At 39.3% G+C, this 17,449-nt stretch overlaps 1 protein-coding gene across 3 annotated transcripts in view; it reads right to left on the minus strand.

The window, feature by feature from the left end:
- The window catches only part of fgfr3 (fibroblast growth factor receptor 3), a 42,830-nt gene that overhangs the window by 5,180 nt on the left and 20,201 nt on the right, over positions 1–17,449 (minus strand). For 2 of the 3 annotated variants that reach the window (XM_016457825.1, XM_016457823.1), the window contains exons 5-14: positions 15,043–15,209; positions 8,605–8,728; positions 8,323–8,513; positions 5,562–5,706; positions 3,923–4,098; positions 2,704–2,852; positions 2,500–2,621; positions 1,774–1,884; positions 1,488–1,678; positions 1,176–1,298 (exon numbers count right to left, since the gene is read on the minus strand). In XM_016457825.1, the coding sequence (XP_016313311.1) occupies positions 1,176–1,298; positions 1,488–1,678; positions 1,774–1,884; positions 2,500–2,621; positions 2,704–2,852; positions 3,923–4,098; positions 5,562–5,706; positions 8,323–8,513; positions 8,605–8,728; positions 15,043–15,209 (1,499 nt within the window). The remainder of the gene's footprint in view (positions 1–1,175; positions 1,299–1,487; positions 1,679–1,773; positions 1,885–2,499; positions 2,622–2,703; positions 2,853–3,922; positions 4,099–5,561; positions 5,707–8,322; positions 8,514–8,604; positions 8,729–15,042; positions 15,210–17,449) is intronic. The other variant, XM_016457824.1, reaches the window with a different exon arrangement.

Raw genomic sequence — 17,449 nt, forward strand, 5'->3', positions numbered from 1 at the left:
AATTTATTTAATACACGAGTTTCACAATTTGAGTTGAATTACTGAAATAAATGAACTTTTCCACGACATTCTAATTTATTGAGATGCACCTGTACATGATTACATATTGTTCACACAAACGTAGTAAATTATTTATAATTTATTGACTCTCCCTAATTATTTTTTTCTCTTTTGAAATGTACTTTCTAGAAAACCCTACTGTGTTTAATAGCATTTAGCTTTGACTATATTAACAATATAGAATGGCCATTTAAATGGAATGTAAATAAATTGGTGATCCATGCTTCTAAAATTGGGGACAAAAGCACCTCTCAATGAGTTAGGCCATGTATGTGATGGATAATTATGCAAGTTATTAACACTGCTGATATATAGCTGTGAAACACTATATCTCCATCATATCCAATGACTTTTACTAATTATTGATTTGGACAAATGTCTGGACAAAAATATAAAAGTAAATAACATAAAAATCTAAAAGTAATCAAACAGTAGTCAGAATACATGACCTAAAATGAGTAATCTAACAAATTACATTACTAACTACATTTTTTTGTCATGTAATTTGTAATCAGTAACTCACTACAATTTGCCAGCACTGCCTATAATTTTCAGATTACATGACTGAAAATAGCCAAGTCACTATTTTCAATCCCAAATGTATATTCTGCAACAAAAAAGACACAGGAATGAGTTCAGAATGAGATCTACCGACACAAAAGGTGCTGATTCTAATGACTCTGTGAATCATTTTTTAACCAGTTCATCACAATGAATGGAAAACAAGTGTTTTTTCCACAGCTAAGCTAATGTCATGTTACTGAAAATGTAGTGATGTTACTGTAGCAGCACCCCTAGTCTTACCTAGTTGCTTCCCAGTAGCTACTGTATTTCACAATGTACTGCAGGCCAGGTAAACGTGATGTGTTCAATACTGCCCAGTCCTCACCAATACCCACACGTTCTTATTACCAACTCCAGACCTCAATCAACAGTTAATTCATTCTCATAAACGCACCTTCAAAAGTTCCTAAACTAAGCACACACAAAATTCAACACCTGCAGGCTTGACATTTGAAATACAGTGCGTAACCACATCCGCTGTGTTTCAATCCAATGCCACCCAAGAGCGCTATCCTTCAAGCATTCTGAGATTGATAATAGTGTCGACTTACGTTGGTGGTCTTTTTGTAGTAGTCAATGTTGTGCACATCTCTAGCCAGGCCGAAGTCTGCAATCTTCATCACGTTGTCCTCGGTTACCAGAACATTCCGAGCCGCAAGATCCCTATGGATACACTGGCAACACAAACAGAAAGAGGGCCATCTTTTATGCTCAAGTCTGATAAATACACACTATGATGTACACATCTGGAAAATAATAACTGGCATCCGTAGACAGCATTTATAAACTTTATAAACAATTCAAGCATATTAAATTATTTCTATTTGAAAAAGTTTACAAACTGAGATAAGTAGATGTGTTACCTTCTTTGAGGCCAGGTACTCCATACCCCTGGCGACTTGATAGGCGCAGGACACCAGATCTTTAAATGTCAGAGTTTCATTTGGGATTTTACAAGTGTCAAACGAGTAGTCCATCCCAGGAGGCCTTCTCGCCCGCAAGTATTCCCTAAGATTTCCTTTAAAGGCATATTCCACCAGCACATACAGAGGACCTGTGTGAGCGCAGTCAGAAACAATTCAGTCAGAAAAATCTAAACTGACAAAAGCTAAACATACTGGAAAAAAAGCCTGTATACTGCATACTGACCATCTTGTGTGCACGCTCCCAGCAAGTTGATGATGTTCTTGTGTTTTCCAATCATCTTCATCATTTCCATTTCAGACACAAGGTCCGAGAGGTCCTTATCTGTACCGTCATCTAAGAAAACAGTAAAATATTATTACAATTTATAAGAAAGTTTTCTGTTGTAATATATTTTCAAATGTAATTTATTCCTGTGGTGGCAAAGCTGAATTTTCAGCATCATTACTCCAGTCTTTAGTGCCACATGATCCTTCAAAAATCATTCTAATATGCTGATTTGGTGCTGCAGTAACATTTCTTATTATTATCCATGTTGAAAACAGTTGTGCTGCTTAATATTTCTGTTGTTTTTGTTTTAAATTTTTTCAGATTATTTGATGAATAGAAAGTTCAAAAGAACAGCATTTATGTGAAATATAAATCTTTTTCAGAAAAATGTTTCTGACCCCAACATTTTGAATGGGAGGATATATTATTAGTATATTAGTATTTATTATTTAATTACAGTTAAGCACACTCACTGTATTTATGAGATTTTTTGTGCACTGGGACTAATGTTTCTTTTATGTTTTTTGGCATTCAGTAAAAAAAATATATAAGTGACGTGACATGTGGCCGAGTATGTGTCACCATTAGTGCTATGCATTTATCCCATCCAAAGTGCACACACACAGCAGGGCCACGACCCCATAATTTATACCATCTGGAATTTAATTTATACACACTCACCTTTGAGCATCTTGACAGCAACAGTGAGAGGTTTGTTGGGTTTCTCTTTGTTAATCCCAATGGCTTCAGCCATCACTACCTGCCCAAAGCAACCCTCTCCCAATGGTTTTCCCAGCGTTAGTCTACAACAGAATCACCAATCAGCAAGGGACAAAACTCACAAATATTATGGTCATTTGATGTTCACTTCAGCTTGTAACTCACTTAGTACGTGGAAACTCCCACTTGGGGTCAGAGGGCAGTTCAAGTTCAGAAACGTTGGGCAGCATGGGCCCATCACCGGATGACAGGCGGGCAATCCGGACCAACGGGGTGTTTGAATTCATGGAAGAGTTAGATTCCAAGGACACCTGCTTGGGTAAAGAATAAAAACAGCATGTTATTGTCCCTGAAAGAGAATAAGACCGTGAAAATAAGAGCAAGACAGAGAGAGGAAGGATCAAGATGTCTATTTTAAGAATATCATCTACTCTGAAGTGTTGTGTGTTGCAGACAGAAACATGGTGTCTGTTCCTCAGAGGAGTGCTTCTGAGAGAGAGGAGCAACATTTCAGTGCTGCCGTGCACACATAGCTATCATCTGGAGTTTTGCTGTTGTCTTGTATCCAAAAATTGCTTGGGAGCCACCAGCTCAACTGGCTCTCTTTTTTTCTTTCTTCCAACTAACATCAACGGCATCATCATAATGTAATATTTTCATCCCAAACTGTGGTTTCTCTCCAGCACTGATTTGCATCTTTTTAGCCATCCATAACTGTCTTTGCACAAGAATCAACACACAAAGTGTGCTGAATGTCATGACAACGGCATGTTTGCCTTAACTTGAGCACTATTCTTTTAGTTCCTTGCGAGCACTGCTATTTCCTTTAGGAAATGCAAATCTGTGTAGCCTTTCATGAGACACTGATAAAGCATGTCAGCGGTAGGAAGATCAAACTGTCTGACAATGATATCTCAATATTTTCTAAAATCAGAACTAGCTCAAAATACACACCTACACACACACACTATTTGAATGAAAGAAACAAAAAAACACTGCAACGTGATTATGTAGCTTGCGTTGATTCCAGTGTGACATTGTCAGGCTTTGATTGCTGGAAATAACTTGAGGGAAAAAGAAGAAGAGATTGAGAGAGCGACAGAGATTAGAGAGAGATAGTGTATGTCAGCTGCAGCTGCTGCGATTTAAAATGTTTAAAACAACTGAGAGAGAGAGCGAGTTTCACCACGAGAGAAACATGATATAAACACTGGCAGTCTCCAGGAGAGCATGAATATCCCTCTGCCACATCACATCTATGACATCCACACAGTATGTCTTCATCGACACCAATAGCCCAAAGACATAGTACAACAGCTTCACATTAAAGAGAGAAAGAAGATAGGAAATAGGCTGATCAAATCTTGTATCTACTTTCTGTTACCTGTCTCTTGAGGGGGAATTTGGACAGTTTTTGAACGGGCGGTGTGGGGAGAGTCTTCTGCGTGTTCATCCTCATATGGCAGAGGATAATGATGACCATGGTGAGGATGAAGAGCACGCAGCCTGTCACGTAGATGAGGATGTCCGCATAGTCATCCTCTCTCTTCATCTCTACCGCTGACACAGAGCACAAGAGCACAGATTAGACGTGCGGTGATGACATTATGAGACAAATGTACCAATGTGTTGCACTATACATGAAACAATGACTGTTGTGAATGGTAGTACGTCTGAATTACATTCATACAACACACCATACTATTTAGAACATACTTTCTAAACGGCTGCGAATTAAGTTCTTATTTAAAAGAAGTACCTACTCAGAAATATGTGAATTTCAGACACAACGATTGATTAAAATGTTTTAAAATGGCTCACTTTTCTATTAGTGTTGTCTATTGTCAAGGTTCGAGCGCTTAACAAGTGCCAAATGCAAGTAATATTTGATGAGCTTTGCTTTGATGAGAAAATAACTGCAACTGCAACATAATATAATACATCAAAGTGTGATAATGTCTGATGTAAGCAACACAAATGATTCAAAGACATACAAACCATCTTCAAACAACTTTTCCTCAGTGCAAAATCTGCCTAAAAGTCTCGAGAACTAAATGTGGCAAGACACATGTGGAATATAAAATTAGAGGAACAAAATCTGCTGAGGGGCAATTAGAAATATTTTTTGGCCAGTAAATTTTCTCTAAATGTTCATCCACCTATGTGGCAAAAGGTTCATTTTGGACCCTGTTTATTTCTAATACACATGACCACAAAATTCAGTTTATCAACTTGAATAAAACATGAAACCCAACTTAAATCGGCTACTAACTACAGCCTCGAGACTTTCAATTAAAAAGAGAGTAACTTTAGAAATAAGCCCCACTAATGGTTAGATTAGAGATCATGTTATTGTTTTGTTCAAAGTTATAAAGCAGAAAGTCTGCAGTTAATTTACAGCCAACTTACAAACTAATTAACATGCTATCGCGCCCCCATGCAGGTACAAACATCCCATAATGCCCCTCTCTCCGGGGGGCTTATTTGGCACTTGTGTGATGAGCCCCACAGATAGAGTTCAGTGGCTCTACACGAGACGAGCGATTTTAATTACAGCAGCAGAACGGAGAGCAGGATAACAGGATGAGCGCAGAGGATGTAAGAATTAATGAATCAGGCCACCCCAGATACTGGGACTGTGTGCCATCAGTAAATACTCCAGTAAACACGACAAGCACTTCCATCACGAGCGCGTGTGTTATCGAGTGGAAACAGTCTATGAGAAAAACCCATCATCCGTCTTTTTTCTCTGCATATGTCATGTTCAAATCTGAAAACAATTACAAACTACCGGGTTGTTTTTCAGAAGACTTTAGTCAGGGTGGCATATTTAATTTGACGTGAATAAAAACGAGACTGCCGTCTGCCCTGGCTAAGGTCCATAGAGAATATAATTGAAAACATTTCAAAAACATTTGAACTGCAAAACTATGAACATTCAAGGACAACAGAGAAAATAGGAAGTGTGGAGACATGGGAAGAAAAGGAGTGAAGAGAAACCCCAGAAAGTGAGACTAGTATACCTGGTAACACTGTAAGCCAGGCAGAGTGATGGTTATAGCCAATCGAGTTCCCTGCCAGACAAGTGTATTGCCCCGCATCCTCAAAAGACACATTGGTCAGGTAGAGAATCTCCAGCTCTTTATCCGTAGTATTTATTCCCGCAGTCTGGAAAAGCAGGGAGAGATGGAGAGAGAGAAAGACAGATGCATAAACCACAACCCTTGGGAAAAGAGCAGACCCGACACCGGGAGGAAGATCTGAACGAGAGTTAACCCATCACCAGTAACCCAGAAATCCCACAATCCTGCACATGAAGAGATGACCTAGAAGCAAAGTAAAACCCCAAACTCTGGTGGAAAATTCAACGCCCCATCAGTAGCAGCAGATCACATTCGTTTTCATCCAGATCTGTTTGAGGTGCAAAGAAAAAGAGCGGGGAAGAATATTACCAGCTTTAAGCCTAATGTAACCTCTCACTAGATACTAGAAACTGACCTATTTATGTAGAAGTGTGTGTCCCAATACTTGAGAGAGCTGTGTGTAGTGTATGAGAAAATCAATAAGAAAGTGCGTGTGGCACAGTCTCGGCTCCTATTAAACATGCTCTTGTTGCATTGATTGGGGAAGAAGAAGCAGCGAGCATTTAAACGAAGCAGACACACGCCTTACATAAGTCCTTGAATCAGGTCACCTTATTTATTGTGTGAAAAAGGGACGAGAAGAGCAGGGAGAAACAGAGGGAGTTTAGGGGAGTTTGACTCTACGCCACCAAAGTCTTGATTGACAAATCAAGTTTGGAAAGTTTGGAAAGAGATTTTTACCTGGCTGGGACACCATGAGCCAGAACGTATTCTCTGACATGCCTACAAAGTTGTGGGCTCTGCAGCAGTACTGGCCTGCATCTTTTTCTGACACATTATACAGAGTCAGCATATCGTGGGCCTCTTTTACCTTACTGACAAAACTCTGCAGAGACACACACACACACACTTAGTCAGAGGCGAACACGTTCACACATGAACAAACACTTAATGATTTAAAATGCTCCCGCAGCTTGTTCTACCTCTTTTTCAAGATGCTGATACACTTAGGGGCAAATTCACAAAACAGTTGCGCCACTCTGGTATTTTAGTGCAAAAACCTAGTAACCTCCCAAAATCCAGTTTAACCAGGCATTATCTGCACTAGTACAGGAAGTTGAACAGTACTTGAATTTGAACTTAAAAGACTTAAAATAAAATGTACTAAATACATTTACATAAAAAAAATAAGTTTTTTAATTAATTATAAATGTAATTTTTTTTAATCTACTTCCTTAAAGTCAAATTCAAATTTCAATTAGAATTCCTGTTTGCTACCTCAATTCAAATGCACAAACTCAACCGAACCAAAACCGAATTTGTTTCTGAATGGCATTTATCACTGTACATCATTAAAATTTAAATGAACTCATTGTCATTCTTTTCAGGTCAAACATCTTCCTTCCAATTATGCTTCTTATAGGTTGTGGCTTATTCACAAAACATAGAGCAATTAATGTTACTCTATTATCAACGAAGCAGCAAAATGTTGTGCTGTTAACATATTTGCATAATTCCTTATAATCAGGTAACTAAACCAACACAGACAGTGCATGCAAATACACAACACTCTCAGCGGATGCAAACTGCAACCCATGAAGATTTACTGTATATGTGCAATTTGCTCTTTATTTAAAAAACTAAAAATTACGGGATAAGAACATGCAGGAACGAGCTTGGGAAATGTTGCGAGCTGGATTCAAACTGATTCCACCTGTATTGGTGCCACAGCTCAACAAGCTAACTGCTAGGCCATTGCTCTGATGTCACTATATGCTATAACTACATGCTCAAATATCATCTTCAGTCCCACACATATCTGCTTCTGTGTTTCTTTCAGATGCTTCATTTGCTTTATTCTCAGTTTCCGTTCTTTCCCTTGATCGCAGGCGTTGCGCCACACATGATCTGTCGCTCAGCACTCTCGGTCTGGGAGGGCTGGGGAAGGCTTAGTTTAGAGGGTGCGCAGATGAGACTGCGGGGAAGGGAAAAGCCGGCGCGCGGCTCCCAGTAAAATACTGTTTCAATTATGTGGGAGTCTAAAATAGCGTGGCGGTCTGGCCAGCCGACGCACTCCCCTCCTCTGCCTGCTGACTCGGCCCTTCCCTCGCTTCCCGCACTCATTTTTTCCATGGCTTTTTCGGGAGCCTCTTCCCTTGTTCCCTCCCTCCTTCTCCTCTGAAGAGTGAGTGGGGCAGCACAGCTAATGGCTGTCTCCCTGCGCGACGCCACCGCGGCGGTTAGCTTAGCCTAAAACAGATGTCTGCCTCCTCTCTCACTCCTCTGAGAGGAAAAAGAGTGAGAGACCCCTAATTCTCCATTTGCAGAGTCTATAGTGAGATGCTAACACGGGTGGGATTAGGAGTCGAGGGAGGTGCTCTAAGAGTCACATGAGACTTAATATGTGGTTTAATTTAAACTGCACTTGGACACATTTCAAAAAATGCCTTCAACATCTATGATGGACCATTCTAACAAGCAAAAGCTACAAATGTTTTCATAATAAAAGTTTCAAGAAAAAAAAATCAAGAATTGCAATGAAAAAATTTAACTATAATCTAAACGTTTAAATCATTGTCATCGTAACAAATCACAATTACCGTAATATTAATAAAAATGCATACTAAAAGTTTTTTGAAAAAACAAAGTTTGAATTATCCTCTTAAAAGTGGTTCATTCATGCATTCTTCTGATACTGTACCTTAAGAATGTGGACATAGGGGACGCCATTGGGCCCATACTGGCTTCCATTCACCTCGATGTGTTTGAGCCACTGGATGTGTGGCTGAGCATCACTATACACCTTACAGTGGAACTCGACATCACTGCCCACCACCACCGTCTGATTGGCCGGGAGTCCCACCTGTAGGATGGGCCGGTGAGGAGAGCGTTCTGATTGGACGAGAGATGGCGAGACGGAGGGCAGTCAGCAATGAAGGTAAGTGATTTAAAGTTTGAATGTGTGTGGGTTGCGTGTTCATACCCAGCACGTCGAGTTGGTAAGTGTGTTTGATTATCCCGTATTTGTTTTGCACCACACATGTGTAGTTTCCCCGGTCAGATGGAACGGCACTCTCCATGACCAAACTCCACTGCTGATGCCTCAACTAGAGAGAGAGGATGATAGAGACAGAGTCTCTAAATTCTGTGTCTGTATAATGTTATGACTATGATCAATTGTGCTGATAAATCTGAATTGAAGTTGAATTAAGGTTCCAAACAGGACAATTTGAATGTAAGCAAACAGAATTTAAATGAATTGAAATACATACACTGGAATTTTTAACTAGAAGAGCAAAGTTTGTCAAGACTATCGTTGAATGTTTGCTATACACTGGTTTGTTTAAAAGAGAGACAGACAGACAGACAGACAGAGATAGATAAGATAGATAGATAGATAGATAGATAGATAGATAGACATGCCTACTTTTGTGTTTCACTGGGAAAAGCATACAGAGAACAACACAAGGATGTGAAAATAATAACACACTTATTTATTTTTAGGTTTATTTTGGAATACCTTTAACATCACCAGACATGGAAAGTATGCTAATTGGTCAGAAAGTAAAAAAAAGTAAAAAAAATCATTTTGTTTACACAAACCCTTCACCTCCTACACACATACACACACACACACACACATATATATATGCATGCATACACACACACACACACACACACACACACACACACACACACAAAAGAAAGTCGCCTTTGCCTTTGTATTTCATCTGAATGTTTCTTTGGCCCGGGTTCAGATTGTTTAGTGTACTTGGTTCCAGTAAATCTATTGATTGTAAGGCCTCTCAGAACAATAGCTTGGCAGATCCCAGAGGTTTATTCATCTGAAGTGAGTCACGATTGATGTGAAGTATCTGTGGCATTATTTGTACTGATGATGAAGTTATCAGTCGTCATACACACACACACACACACACACACACACACATAACCATCCATTCATTCATAGAGCACACTCTAATTGCATATATGTCTCTCCCTCTGCTTCTTTCTGTTTCTCTTGCACTCTGTGTCTCTCTCTCATTCCTCCTCGACATACTTCGAAGGTCTGCGTGGAAAAAAATGTAACTGTGTAAATATTATGGGCTGTGTTTTTGAACAGTTGCATGGTAACACTGCCTGATAACAACATGCACATAGACAAACACACATGCCTAAGAAAGTTGGCAAGGGCGCCTGTGCCCCCTGCACTTCTCCTTCCCCTTGTCTTCGAGATCCTCACCTTCTCACAGGCTGCTCTCGCTGGCTCGCTCTCACTCAGTGAGGCTTCGGTGTTTGCTGATTTACACGGTGAACAGCATGAGAAATGTGTGTGTGTGAGTGAATGTCTGTATAGGAGTAGTTGACATTTAATGTGTCCATTGACTTTTTAAAATCAAGATTTTAGGTTCAAATTAATGTAAATGTGTGAGGGAAATTGTATTGTATTGCCTTGTAACTAGTGATCATTTCTTTTAAACACCTTTATGCTAAGTAGTTCATTCTAAATAATCCTGAGACTTATTATTTTTTAAAAGCACAAATATTTAATGTAGTCTCTCAACCAATAAGATGTCATAGAGACTACATAAAAATAAATAAATAAAACTAGCCAAATGCTTTTCAGAATAGTTTTAATATTATATTATATTATATTATTTTTTTTATTATATTAATTTTTATTTTATTTTTTAAATTATATTATTATAATTTTTTTTTTTATTGTTGGTTGAGCAACTTTAGACTAAAGGAAATAAATATTACTCTGAGCTATACATCAACTCAGCTCAGCTCCCCTTTCAGTGAAATCCTAGATTCGCCTTGTTAACTTCCCAAAAGTATTAATGTCAACTACCCATGTGCAGTGAGACTGTAAGAGAGCGTGAGTTAATTTAGGACCCTATCTTACTTGACACTGGCATTTTGTGTGTGTGTGTGTGTGTATGACATTTATCTCAGTGTGTCTGCTGAAAAGAAATGCTGTGATGAATTCTCAGCTGTTCCTCAATCTACCCGAGCACTTTATCCAGAGGGAATGGGAGGAGAGAGTTAGTACATTTATCCCATCCTTCATCAAAAGATAAGAGCTGAAAAGTGTTGCAATGTCGTGCTGGACCCCAATGATTCAGAGAAAAAACAGCACAAGAAAGACCCAAGCAGAGGTCTGATAATCAGTCGAAAAGCGCTGCTCAAATTCCTCCCGGCATTACGCTGTTAACATATTAAGCCTCTTTAACTCTGATGTCAGACTGGGGTTAGGAGGTAAGACCAGTGCGGTGGATATTCAGCTGAATTGTGAACTGCAGAGAATATTGGGAGTAAAGGGTCTCCGGGGGTGCCAAGAAGCTCAGGTCTCTCTTGAGTGTGTATGTTCAGGATTTATGGTTGTGTCAAAACGGTGCGAGCTCGTTCCAATAGTGGTGCTGTTTAATTTGACCCACGGAGACAGGAAGCAAAAACAACTGACCCCAGGGCGAGTCATTAAAATGACAAAACTCTTTCTTTTTTCTCTCTCTCAATGGAAAGTAGTACAGTAGTCTCACTGGAAACACCCTGTTTCACCATTAAAACAAGCCATCAATACTGTACAGATGGCCCATAATCATACACACCCTAATATGAAAGTTTTCTCAGTTCATATTGATAAAGATAACTATTACCACTTAAAGGTGAAGTGTATTTAGTGGTCACTAGCGGCAGAAAACTGAATAAAAAAAAAAATTCAAACAGGTTTCACAAAAAATTGTTGGTTGAGAGTTTTGTTTGTGCCCGTTTTCTAGACATGCAGAGCAGAATAATGTATTCTTATTTGTTTCTGAGTTTTATATGTAAACTTATCTGTATTTATTACTTTTTCCACACCAGTCTATCATTGTGGTATCAATATAAACGCACCCTAAACAACAACTGGTCATTTGTTGTTTTGTCAGTCAGATAGAAATGCAGTTATTTCAATAGGAATCCACATGACTGGAAATTATGCATTAAGGTAAAACATTTCCCTATGCAGATTTCAGATTGGATTCAAGATGGTTAAGCAAATTGGCAGTGCTGACCAACAGAAAGCTGATCAGTTTACTTCTTAGCTTACTTCTGTGTAAACTGTACTTCATATACTGCTACGCTATCGACAAAGGACCTTTATTGCCCACAAATGCCCAAAAAGCTTTATTGGAAAGAAGCTGCAAAGTGGACTAGCCTTATGTTAACAGCAAAAAATCAGGCTACATGAGAATAGTGAACATTAAATACTTGACCTTTAAACATATTTTTTACACATAAATTAATAACAAATTGCACCTAAGCAGTTAATAAAGACATACACTGCTGTGGCCTACAGACAAAAGGCACATTTGTCGGTGGATTAGATTAACTGATGCTCCAAGCATGTAGAATTTAGCACTGGTGGTCCCACAGAGCAGTGCGACTGAAATTGAGTCATCTCTCGGAGGATGCAACAGTCTTTCTTCACCTCGCTCGTCAATTGAGCTGTTGAATATGTTGCGAGCCGCTTGCATACACGCACTCAAACGCAGCGTTTACACAAAAAATCAATGTGTATGTGTGCGTGAGGTGTGACTAACCCACAGTACCACAGATTAGCATTCTAACAATGTGACTTCGGCTGCCGTATGTGAGCATGACAAAAGCCACGCCTCCCCCTGCCAATCAAGGTCTCTAAATCGCCACAACAACACCTTCTCAGAACCTCCCCCTTCTGATGACTCAATAGAGAGTTGACCTTTGACCTTAGAACCCTGCCAGTCAGGCACAGAAATTTGTGTCTGTTTGTATGTGTGTGTTTGTGCTGTGGGAAAGTCAACTCATCTCTCGGAGGATGTAACAGTCTTTCTTCACCTCGCTCGTCAATTGAGCTGTTGAATATGTTGCGAGCCGCTCGCATACACGCACTCAAACGCAGCGTTTACACAAAAAATCAATGTGTATGTGTGCGTGAGGTGTGACTAACCCACAGTACCACAGATTAGCATTCTAACAATGTGACTTCGGCTGCCGTATGTGAGCATGACAAAAGCCACGCCTCCCCCTGCCAATCAAGGTCTCTAAATCGCCACAACAACACCTTCTCAGAACCTCCCCCTTCTGATGACTCAATAGAGAGTTGACCTTTGACCTTAGAACCCTGCCAGTCAGGCACAGAAATTTGTGTCTGTTTGTATGTGTGTGTTTGTGCTGTGGGAAAGTCAACTGTCTAAACAAAGCCATGCATCGTTTCAAACAATGAGAGTACGGCATGTGACTCATTTTCTTGCATTTAAAACTCATTCGGCAATCTTACCGCATTTAGTCAGCAATTAACGTGCCCTGACCGTCGGCCAGAGAGTTAGTCGAACTTACAACCGGCTCCAGTGCCAACAGAAACATAATCACAGCATTATTGTTCCCCTTGCAATGCAAAAAAGAGCTTTAAGATGATATACGCTGATCTCTCAGGGAACTCCTCATGTTTAATTTCGCATAACGCTCTGCATTTTAACACATCGTTGAGTGCGTTATCAAGCCATCAGGCCTGTCATATCCACACACACAAGGGGGTCACACATCCTTTTGCATAAATATAAGAGCAGTGACTTTTAGCCTGGGTCTTAATAGAGACAGAAGACATTCAGGGTGAGCTGTCAAGCTCCTGTGTATGTGTGTGTTAAATAAAACTATTATGATGCTGTCAGAGATCTTTATGCCACAGCATTATTGTTCCCCTTGCAATGCAAAAAAGAGCTTTAAGATGGAATACGCTGATCTCTCAGGGAACTCCTCATGTTTAATTTCGCATAACGCTCTGCATTTTAACACATCGTTGAGTGCGTTATCAAGCCATCAGGCCTGTCATATCCACACACACAAGGGGGTCACACATCCTTTTGCATAAATATAAGAGCAGTGACTTTTAGCCTGGGTCTTAATAGAGACAGAAGACATTCAGGGTGAGCTGTCAAGCTCCTGTGTATGTGTGTGTTAAATAAAACTATTATGATGCTGTCAGAGATCTTTATGCGAACAGTGACTGTGCTGATGCAGAGGACAGGGCTGGTATAAAGGATGACCCTGGGTCAGTGCGGACCCCTGGTGTGTGTATACGTGTGTGTGTTTGTAAGGGCGGGCCGGTCACACTATGGCCATGGAGAGGTGGAGAGGTCAATGTTTTGTTTCTAAATGTCTCTCTTAGAGGACTCTGGTTATATTATATGCATACAGGTCAATGCAATGCAATGCTGTGTTAAAGAATCTAAATGTGCAAATGTGTGTGTGCAAAAAGAAGTCACTCAGAAGATTCCAGTTGTGCTTTAAGTGTTGAATTTGTTTCAGGTGTTTCTCCTAAAATTCTGTTTAATTTAGAAACAAATTGTTGACATACAATGAGAGTATAGAGGTATAAAATAAATGTGGATAGCAAAGCTTAGAATATTTGGTCTGGGAAGAACTTTATGAGTAATACTTTATATTGAGCTCTTTTGATTTCAGACTTTCATATCTTTGCAAATCTGAGCACAGTTTGAGATCTCATCTGATGAGGGGATGTCTGAAATTACTGGTGTCTTTTAATCAGGAGAAAATTTTATAAAAGTCTTCAGTGAAAGTCTCAATTTGTTTTCAATTTCATCTCAAGGCTATCTACGAGAAATAACTGAGATATTAAAGACTAGGTGTAATTCATGATTTTTCCTTTCCAATAGGGAAAATGTGTGCCTCTTCAGGAAAATTGTGTTTAATAATGCTATTATTTAGGCCTATTATTTATTTTTTTATATAGCATTTAAAGGGGTAATTCACTGAAAAATCTAAATTCACAGAAAAGTCATGAACTCATGCTCACGTAGCTGCAAACCTGTATGACCTACTTTCTTCTGTGAAACATAAAAGAACCAAAAAGACAAACAAACAAACAAACAAAACAAAACAAATTATTTTTTGCTCCTGAGAAGAAAAAAGTCATACATGTTTGAAAGGAGAGTCAATGATGACAACAGTTTTATTTTTGGGTGAACTATCCCTTATATTGTGGTGGTTAAATCATTGAGCATTAAGGAGCAACAGCCCTGAGAGATGAAAAAAATGGCAATAATAAATAAAAATAATCTAAAAAATCAGTGGACAGTCTCCAAAACACGTTACAAACAACACCCGCACAAACGCATCAACACATAAATAGCAAGACCACACGGAACTTTGTGTTCTTCTGTTCTTTCAGAGGAACAGCAACAGGTGGACGTATCCTCTAAAGATGACGAGCAAATAAAATCCAGAGCGAGAGAGAGAGAGCTCTTTAAGGAGCAGATGTTGAGGATCTGTGTAAATTATTACTAATTGCAGATTCTTATTATCTGTAATCCTAAACACACAATCACATGTTTGCACATGCACACGCACATGTTCTTAATCGGTATTCATATTGTCTTACTTTAATCCCGCCCATTCTCTGCTCTCCCTTGAATTCCTTCCCATTTTTCAGCCAATGGATGGTGGGAGCGGGGTTGCCGGCAGCAGGACAGCGGAACTTCACTGTATTGGCAGCAGGAACAGCCAACAGTTTCTTCTCCATCCGGTCAGGACGGGTCCAGTATGGAGCTTTTGTTAGAAATATAAGAATAAAATCAGATGCTGCTGAAAATATCAACTAAACATGACATTTTAAAAATACACAAAAACATGTCAGTGTACAATACATGAATCCATAGGCACAAATGGACCACATATAAGTGTATGTTGACATGAAGCACTATTTTTTAGGGGGTAGGGTTCCCTCTCCATTAAAATTCCCTCTCCAGGAGTCTTTGTGTGGGTGAATGTTTATGGAAAGATTTTTCTTGCTCGCTCTGTGGCAGCGTCAGACTGGCTGCCTAATTCCCAGACTGAATTAAAATTTGTTTGGAAAAGCAAACAAGCTTACATACACTCTTACGTGAGTGTGAGGCGCGTTTATGCTCTTGCAGACAGAACTCTGAAAGATTCCCAGTGTTAAATCCTTCACAGAGCCGTGAACACACAATGAGGATTCCTAATAATAACTTATTATAATAACAGAGCAATTTTCCTTCATTTAATCTTCCCACAAATTCAGTTTATAATGTTGACTGTCATGTGGTCAGGTCTGTGTTTACGCTTCCTAGCAGCTAATGCCAAATATCACAGCATAAATACTTACAGTAACATCCTTTAGCTAAAATAATAGTCATTATTTTAATTTTCAATTCAAGTCTTGAACATTGTGTGCGTATGTGTCTTTAAGAGATTGAGTAAACATACTTTCATCCCTCTTCAAACAATTAACTCCAGATCAGATCAACCCGCAAACTTGGCGATTAAACCCACAGACGCCACATTTCGCTCCAGACATACATGCGAGCTCACAAGCACACGTGAGAATGTGCGCACACACAATAAACCCATTAACTAGATTAATTATTTGCTCATGCTATCAGATTGTGAATGTAAAGGGGGATTGGCAGGTTGGCATTTCCTTTGGCATAACCGATACACTAATTCCTGTACACACACACACACACACACACACACACTCCTAGTTTTCACTGCATTCTCAGATGGTCAGTGATCCATCAGGACCACAACATGGGTCTGTACCATACAGTGGACCTGGCTCCTATATGTGTGTTTGTGTGTGTGTGTGTGTGGTTTGCCATTTTATAGAGTTCAGTACAGACAATTTGAGCTTTGAAGTGGGAACCTCGAATCTACAGTGACCCACCTTTTTTTTCCATTTACTTTTATTCTACTGCCAAAAAAGCCATCAAAGTACAGCGCAACTCTACACAGCTGAAATTACGCACAGCTTGCTTCAGTCAGCCAAACTGAGAGCAGTAACTAGCACTGCATCATTAAGATATTACAGAATGATGTCATCAGATGTCACACGACCTCAGCTCTTCTCAAATGTTCCAGAGAGCCCAGACCTCACAGCTCTCAGCTCTCTCTCTCGCTCTCTCTCTCTTTCTTAATTAGAGCTGGATTACTGGTCATTATACTCTAAAGGGGTTTTGGTTTTTGCCTAATCCCTCGTTTCATGCCCTCCCCTCAACCCCTCAACCCTCCCCCAACCCTGATCCCACCACAGCAGACAGATGCATTAGCTTTCCCTTCCCTCTCTCTTTCTTTCTTTGTGAAAAATCACAAAAAAACATGATCTCTTTCAAATCTCAGTTGTTTCTCCTACAAAGCAACGAGATTAAATAAAGATAAAATTGAAAAAAGTTTTCTGAATCTCAGATTGTTCTCCCTCAGAAAAAGATGCCACTAATCCTGTATCATGTATAGTTTCAAATGAGATTCAGCATTATTTTTGTACTATAATTTTATTTACTTATATTTTCAATTGGATTTTTTTTGTTTTCATTTTTTATTTAAATTTAAGATTAAAGCTGCAGTCCATAAATTTTGCCTCTTTGTCGCCATCTCTGTTTGAAAACCTGCAATTGCAGCTGTTTGTGGAATTATCTTCCTTGCGTGGGTTGTGCGCCGGCACGGCTCCAGCACGGATGAATCTAATGTTCTGAAGAGTATGTGTGGCAGTCAGTCACCGCACCGGTGTGGATATACTGTAAGTCGCAATCACAGATTTTAGCCTACGTCTTGGAATATATGACCCAAATAAGATTCTCAAATTATTAATGTTAACAATATCAGCATTGTCTATAGTGTGTATTAGCATGTAGATTTCAATTTATGTACAGTCTAATCTCTAATTGTCATACCATTCGAATTTCATATTAAGAAATTCTTTTAACCCAAAAAGCAAATTATGCTCCCTTTGAACTGGTTTTCTTTAAAATACAAATCTTGTGTAATCCCAG

This window comes from Sinocyclocheilus anshuiensis, unplaced genomic scaffold (genome assembly GCF_001515605.1).
Source record: "Sinocyclocheilus anshuiensis isolate Anshui unplaced genomic scaffold, SAMN03320099.WGS_v1.1 scaffold63, whole genome shotgun sequence".
NCBI lineage: Eukaryota > Metazoa > Chordata > Actinopteri > Cypriniformes > Cyprinidae > Sinocyclocheilus > Sinocyclocheilus anshuiensis.